Source organism: Varanus komodoensis, unplaced genomic scaffold (assembly GCF_004798865.1).
Source record: "Varanus komodoensis strain SLA01 unplaced genomic scaffold, ASM479886v1 scaffold1, whole genome shotgun sequence".
Lineage (NCBI taxonomy): Eukaryota > Metazoa > Chordata > Lepidosauria > Squamata > Varanidae > Varanus > Varanus komodoensis.
In genome coordinates, this window is record NW_025335268.1 from 74,230,014 (window position 1) to 74,237,651 (window position 7,638).

General features: G+C 55.8%; 1 protein-coding gene across 2 annotated transcripts in view; it reads left to right on the forward strand.

The window, feature by feature from the left end:
• UBE2H (ubiquitin conjugating enzyme E2 H) overlaps positions 1 to 6,974 on the forward strand; it is a 51,920-nt gene extending 44,946 nt beyond the window's left edge. For both annotated transcript variants that reach the window (XM_044429237.1, XM_044429228.1), the window contains exons 4-7: positions 721 to 760; positions 1,776 to 1,828; positions 2,359 to 2,487; positions 5,197 to 6,974. In XM_044429237.1, coding sequence (XP_044285172.1) covers positions 721 to 760; positions 1,776 to 1,828; positions 2,359 to 2,487; positions 5,197 to 5,321 — 347 coding nt within the window. In that variant the 3' untranslated portion in view covers positions 5,322 to 6,974. The remainder of the gene's footprint in view (positions 1 to 720; positions 761 to 1,775; positions 1,829 to 2,358; positions 2,488 to 5,196) is intronic.
• The last annotated feature ends 664 nt before the right edge of the window (positions 6,975 to 7,638 follow it).

Genomic DNA, 7,638 nt, shown 5'->3' on the forward strand with positions numbered 1-7,638 from the left:
CGGCCTCTTGCGTGGCATCCTAATTGCACGTCGTAATCCAGTGTACTGCAGAGCCACGCAGCCCAGTCCCAGCACAGTGGCTGCGCGTTCGGCCAACTAGAAGTGTCTCCACTTGTTTGTGATTCTGCAAATCACGAGCGATCTTGAAAAATTTAAGCGGTGTCTCGCGACCTCTATTAAGTCTGCCGCAGTGGCATATTCATGTCTCTTGGCAACCACCAAAGATAAGTCCGTCTCCCAGTTATTTCGCTGGGTCTTGGGCTGCGGAATTCCTCCATCACTTGCCCTTAATGGCTTCCTTTGCAGACTGTCATGGATTTTAGTAGAGCTGCGTCGTCGTATTTTCTCGCCGTGTTTGAATGACAGCCCACAGATGCCCTGCAGAGTCTGCCTTGTAAAGCAGTGCAGGCCTGTGCTTCACGGGCCAGTGTCCCTTTTCATCCCGCCTGACCGGCAGACCTTTGAGAGAATGAGGAGCCTTGTGGCGCTGGGAGGGGCAGCACTGAACGGGTTCATGGCATCAGCAGGGGGGCTGTAACTGGAGAAAGCGTTTCCATTGGTCATGGATCTCCTTTCACAGCGAGACTCCTCCTGCATCCCATTGGTAGCTTGGGAAGCGTCCGTTCCCTCCTCCGTAGCTGCTGCCTGTAATTTGCTCGGTGCCCAAATTAAGAACAAGAGGTCCCTGCTAACCCTTCTCTGTTTGGTTCTGTTTTGCAGGATTCATGAATAAAATTTTCCATCCCAACATTGATGAAGCGTAAGTCACTTAAGATCTACTGCCCTAAGGATTTCTTATTTTGAGTGGGGGGCTTTCATTTTAGTCATGTAACCTCTGTAGTCCAGTCTGGGAGGGGGAGGCAAACGGGCATGACAAGTTCAAACATTTTGCAAATGCAGATGGTGAGCTCTCTATTCACTCCCTCCCCTCCTAGGATAGGATACGACGCTAATAGATTTAAGCTGGCTCTTCAGCGCCTGCCTTGGATGGGGCCTTTTCCATATGGGGGGACCCCCCATATGTTGCAGCAGGTTGGGGCATAATTTAGGAGGCGCACCTGGCTCCCCAAGGTACTGGCGAAAGCTGCTGGGCTTGAGATAAACGGAGGGGGCCCACTCGTACGAGCCCTGCTACTCCAGGAGGACAATGAGATGCTCCGGCTTAAAATGGCAGCCCATCTTTAGCAGTACTGAGGTTCATATTACCCAGGTTTGCTGGACTATCTGTAACGGTCTATTAACTCAAGAAAGGCCAGTGAAGCTGGGTAATATGAATTAACGATCCATGTAAGCAGTGCCCTCTGCCTCTTGCATAGGACTCTTGCTGAGATGTTCTGCTGCACAGGTGTGCAGAGTTTTGGCTTGCAGGATCTTCCACTTTCTTCAGAGATTGAGGCGTACCTGCCATTGCCAGGTGCAAAATAGCCCCCTCCCCCCCCGGAGCAGGCAAATACTGGAAGTTCGGAACCAGGCACCTCTGAGCCTGCACTCCGCCCGAGCTCTTGTTCTCGGAAAGGCTCGCCTGGCGCTCCTCGGGCCCTTTCATTGCGTCTGTCAGAGCCGTTCTTTGGAATGAACCCCTGTCCGTCAAGCACACGCATCTGCCCCCCAGTTATCTTCTGCCCGCTTCTGTTCGACGGCATGTGTTAATAGCAGAGGCGAGGTGCGAAGCGGGACTCTCAGCTGGGCTGCTGCGCCACCCCAGCACTGCCAGGCCGTGAGCCGGAGCTTGCCCCCTCATCTGTCTGTCTGTCTGTCTGTCTGTCTCGTTGCAGGTCAGGAACTGTATGTCTAGATGTAATTAATCAGACTTGGACAGCTCTCTATGGTGAGTGGAACCTGCTCGGTGCCGAGGATTCTGTAGCAGTGGAGCCCGAGTTCGTCCTGTCATTCGTAGGCTGTAAATAACCTTGCATGTGAATCCATAAGGCTGCCCCCGGGGTGGGCACCCTTCTTAAAAGGGGGCCGTATGGTTACAGGTGAAGTCGGGCACGAGGATGGCGCTTCATTCCCGGGAGGGGTGACCGCAGGGCAGGTTGCGCCCTCCATGAGCAGATTCGGATACAGACGCGGAATGAAGACGGTGCAGCCCTGCTTTTTACTCTGCCTTCCTCGGCCCACCCTGTAGCTTAGACCAGACGCAGGCGGTGGGATGCCGTCCCTGTCGCTGCACCGTCATCCCTTCTTCTGGCTCCGCCTCCGCCCATCTTAACAGGAACTGGGGCAGGGGCCCCGTCACTCTGCACGTCACCTGGAGCACAGATGCGAAATAAACCGGTGGTGGTGTAGAGGACTCTCTTTGCAGAGCCGTTCCGATGGTACTCGCCCGAGATCAGCTCTTTTGTTTCGCACTTTCAGATCTTACCAATATATTCGAGTCGTTCCTGCCTCAGTTGCTGGCCTACCCCAACCCCATAGATCCCCTTAATGGTGACGCTGCGGCCATGTACCTTCACCGACCAGAGGAATACAAACAGAAAATTAAAGGTAAGGGCTTTGGCGCCTTGTCAACAGCCTGGGGTGTGTCTGGGAACTTTGCCTTGTATGGAAACATCCTGTAATGCACCAAATGGCCACAAGATGAACCTTCGGTTACTTGTGCTGTGAAAGAGCTCTTGCCTTGGAAAAAAGTGATATCTAGGAGGTGCCTTCATCTGACATTGGACATACTGGGGAGGTGCTGAGAGAGGCCAGCCGTCCCCCATCCTGGACCTTCCAGACACGTTCGAACTGCAGCACCCAGAATTCCCAGTCAATGGCCCCGCTGAACGGGAGCTCTGGGAGTTCTGGTCCAAATGCCTCTGAAGGTCACCAGGCTAGGGAAGGCTGCGATCGGCCTCCAGAAGAAGGTTTGAATCAATCAGTTATTTCTCCAGTGCAGACCACTCCCAGCTTAGGTCCCTCCAGGTGTTTGGCTCGCAGCTCCCGTTTTCTGACCACTGGCTGTGCTGGATGAGACTGATGGGAGTTGTAGGCCGAAAGAGCTAGAGGGGCCTAGATCAAAGAGCCTCATCTAGTGTTGACAGCGGCTTCTCCCCACCCTCTCTTTCTCCCCATCACAGTGATTGATTCTTCCCTGGGAGGTGGGGAGGAAAGGAAGCCAGGCTCTGGGTTTCCAGCCTGGGAGAGCAGCAGGTGCCCGCCTTCGCTCCGCAGTCCCATGCATGTCTATCAGGAGTAAATTTCTCAGTGAACTTACTTCCTGATAAGGAAGCGTGGGAGACCCCTTGCTGCAAGTATGGGCGTTCTCCTTGCCTCTTACGTTCTCCTCTAAGTCAGGGAACCCTTGGGCATGCAGCCCGTGGAGCGAAGGACCGGGGACCAGGGCTTCAGGGGGAGCTGCTCAGAGGCGTCGCCGTGAGTCCCAGGACCCCCCGGAATGGCTCCAGGAGCCCTTCAGCCACCCTCTGGTCCTGACTCCCTCCCCAGAGGGGGCTCGCCAGCACACACGGGGACCGCATCCTGCCAGCACGTTGCCAAGCCAGTCTCCTCCCTGAGGGAGAAAGGAACTCTGGGAAGGGGGCGGGAGGCTCCCTTGGGGTAGCGTGTGCCTCTGCAGTCGGATGATGCCCCGCCAGTTCCCCGCAGTTCCAGAGGAAGTATCGCTGTGGCAGGGCTGCGAAGGGCTCCTCTCTGGACGTTGCCAGAGCACGCACACGGGGCTCGCCGAGGCCAGCCTTCCCCCACACGCCGCCCACCAGGTGCATGGGACCGAAGCGCCCAGCCTCCCACCCACAACCACCCTGGGAATTATAGGCTGCTGCATCTGGGCTGCCCTGCCGGGGAAGGCCGGTCTGCAGGGGCAGGTGCTCCGGCCAAGCCTGAGGTAGTGCCACCTGAAAGCAGTCTGCCCCCCCCCCCAGGCTGCTCAGCCCATGTCGAAGTTGCTCCATGCCATATCGGGCACCTCCCATCCTTTCCTGCCACACCTGGAAGCTCCGTGGTGGGGCTGCTCCCCAAGCCGGCCGAGTCCCGGCCTGGAACCTGGTGGAGCCCTGATCTGGGAGGCAGCTCAGAAGGACTTCCTTGATAGCGAGGAAGGAGGCAGCTGCCTTTGGCAGTCTGGTCTCTTCTGCATCAAGTGTCTGCACCCCCCCCCCGCCCGACACACACATCCTGGAGGCCACAGCATGAGCACCCTCAGGAAAAGCGGGGGTGGCGATGGGGCTCATGCCCACAGAAGCACAGGCTGGCCGGGGAGCCTCCGCCCTGGCACGGGCGCCTCCGCCACAGACCGCGAAGCCTCTGCTCTCGCTTGCCCGTCCTTAGCCCGGCCTGTAAGATGCTGCAGCGCCGTTGCTCCTTGCAGGCAGCACGGCGGAGCGATGTGGAAGGGGTGTGGCGGGCGGGCGGCTTCGTCCCCCTTCCTGATCTGCGGGAGGGCTGGGGCAGCTCGTGGCTTTGGGGGTGGGGGGGCACCTGCTCTCCCGCTCCAAAAGGCACCTGGCATGTTCAGGCGTGGTGCTGGGTGAGTCTCGGGGGGCTAGTTCTGCGCACCAGCTCACCGCCCTGGCTGCACCAAATGAACCCCTGGGACCTGCACAGCACCCCAAGTGACCCCTCCCCTGATAGCACCCTGCTTCTCCTGGCTGCTGCCCACGTCGCTGACCCGCTCGGCTCCTGCCGTTCGAAGTGCTTGGTTAAGCACCATCCCCCTCTTCGTTCTCTGGCTGTCCTCCTCCTCTCCTCTCCTCTCTCAGTGCCATGCCAGGAATGCGATTTTCTCTGTGCCTGCAGTGTGAAGCAGGAAGCCTGGGAGCCGGCCGTTGCTTTCATGCTCCCGGCCTGCTCTGAAGCCTTGCGCTCCCCTCTCCCCGCCAGCACAGATCTCTTCCTGAGCTTGGCACACGGGGGCAGTTCTTCAGAGAACACCTCGCTCGCTCGCGGCCCAGCATTTCTGCTCGGGAAGGCACAGCAGTCACCTTGCCTCGGACGCCGCGAAACGGACCGAGACGATCCCAGGGTCAAAGGCAGGCAGCCCCGTGCGGACGTTAGCCTCTCGGGATGCTGCGAACAAAGGCAGTGCTGCATCAGCACCATCCGTGGTTGCTCGCTTGGGGAGGGGAGGGGAGGGGAGGGGCCGCTGGCTTGCCAGGAGCAGCCACGTGCTTGGGGTCTGGCTAATACTGCGGCTCTGGCCTCAAATGTCGTGTGTCGTCTTCCCCTTCCCCTCTCTCTCCGTTTCACCCCATCCAGAATACATTCAGAAATATGCAACAGAGGAAGCACTGAAAGAACAGGAAGAAGGCACCGGGGACAGCTCTTCGGAGAGCTCCATGTCTGACTTTTCAGAGGATGAGGCCCAAGATATGGAATTGTAGTAGAAGCAGCGCCCTGCTTTTCAGAGAGACTGACTTCCTAACCATGCGCTGAGAAGCAGACTATAATATTCATATTTAAACAAAGCAATTTTTTATTACTAAACAAGGTTTTTATGAATAATAGCATTGAGATATATATACATATATATATCACCCTTTAGATCTTGATTTATTGGTCATTTCTCAGAACCCAAGCGCATTTCCCACATTCCACTTGGTAGCAATATGAAGCCCAGATGCGTGCATGCATCCATCCACCCATAATTCCATTTGAGCTGAGTCAACCTGTGGGCTACCGAACTGTCAACCTAACCACACGCTTTGCTAGGGAGAGGGCATGGATGTTCCCTTTTCTTCTTTTCTTCCTTTTTTTAATTAATGGTTCCAAAGACGGCAGGCACTCTTGGATGCAAAAATGGAACAGCACTTTCAGAATGTAAAAGGAAAATATTGGGGGATAAATGCTAGACAGACGAGGCAGTGAAGTCAGCCGTGCCCTTTCATTTCTTCCCGGCTGCTTACACCTTGACTGGAGTCGTCCTTTTGAAAAAAACACCAACTGAATGCATTGACGAGTCAGAATTTTGCAAGGTGGCTTTGCTACTAAGTACGCTTTGTATGGACTTCCTGCCTAGAGCCTGGTGGTGCAATTGGCCTGGTTTGCTCGGAGGAGCTTCCGGAAGCCGACGGCTGGGCTGTTGCGTCACCTTCCCGGCCTGGATGCTCGCTGGGTCCTCTTCTGTTTCTAAGGCACAGAAGGCAAGCACTGTTCAAGGTTGGCTTGACTCACCCGGAGTGCATAGCGTTCAGCCCATCTCGGTCCTGCTGGCAAAAGCCACTGGGCAGTCATTACATAGATACATCAATGCACATGCGCGCCCTCTCGATGCGCCTGCCAGCGCTGCACAAGGTGGGCTGCAGGCGTGGGCTTGTGACCAGGCCGAGGTGTCCGTGCGCTCCCTTTGCCGCTGCTCGCAGCTCTGTCGGCACACGTGTCCACCTGCTCCCCAGCTGCTCTGAAGGACCCTTTCTTCGGTGGGCAGGCCAGGCAACCTAGGAAAGCCCCCTGTGGTGGACTGGGTGGGGGCTTCTCTTCAAGAGGGGGAGTGGGCAAGAGTGCCGGTCTCAGAGATGCGTAATTGGATTTTCCAAAATTTCTTCTGGTGCATTTTGAACCCATGAGGTCTTCCCCCCGGCCCTTGCATTTAGTCGTTAGCAAACCTCATTCTGTAAATGCCTACCTGGGACGTCGGTGATACTTGAATATGGATCAGAGCGAGAGCGCCCAGCAAGATGGATCTCTGATTCGGATGCTGCCTCTGCTGTATTGGGGAGGATTCCGAAGGGAAGTCTTTGTAGGGAGCAGCCGTTGGTGTCGGCTCCGGAGGCAGAATATGGGATTTAAACGTGGGTGACTCAAGCAGAACCCTGAATGTCAAACAAAGCTCAGTAAATTGTATTTCTCCCCGGTTGTTTCCTTGAAAGTTTGGAGTCGGGGTGTGTGTGTGTCTCTTTGGTGGTGGGAGGGGATGTCAGAAAGTACAATCCTAAAGCGTGATCCGTTTGCTTTTTCCCTTTTGGAAAGAACTTCTGTATAGTAGAATCTGACTTTGGCATGATTATTTTCCTTTAATAAAGCAAAAGCATACCAAGTATTTGAATCACGGGCATGAAGCGCAAAGAGAAAAAAATGAACTTTTCTTTTACATGAAAGAGCATTAATCTAGAGCTGCGGGGAGCAGCTGGGCCGAAATACTCTGCCCTAGTGAGCATGGCTTTCCGGAGGGCGTGGGGTTACCTGCGAAAGGCGTGTCTGGCCCCCCCTCCTGCCCTAGCCATTTTCTTGAGCTGGGGGGCAGGGGAGCCCTTAGCGGCTCTGCTTGCCGCCTGCTTGCGCGAGGACCTCTTAGATGAATTTAGGGATAGATTTGAGTGCCGAGGTGGCTGTTGTGATGGTCGTACCTGTTTAAAAGAAAGAAAGTGTATTTTTTCAGTCTTGTAAATACAAATCTTAGTGTTCTAATTACCTTTATGTGGATAACCTTTCAGAAATCCCCCACAACTCCATCCTGACATGCAAACAGAATCTGAGGCGTAGCTACTATCCTGCTTGCAGGCACCCACTTCTTCCCCTCCGGACCCCTTCCCTCAACAAGCCTGGCCTGAATCGGCGATGGCCGGTAGCAGCCCTGAGCTGCACCGAGCTGGGCGTCCAGAGACGGCTGGCCGGCCTCTCCTCCTCGCCCTCACCCCGGGCTGTGCCTCAGCCCTCCTGCCCTTTCTCACCCCTGAGCGAGGGGCCGGGAGCTGGAGCCCA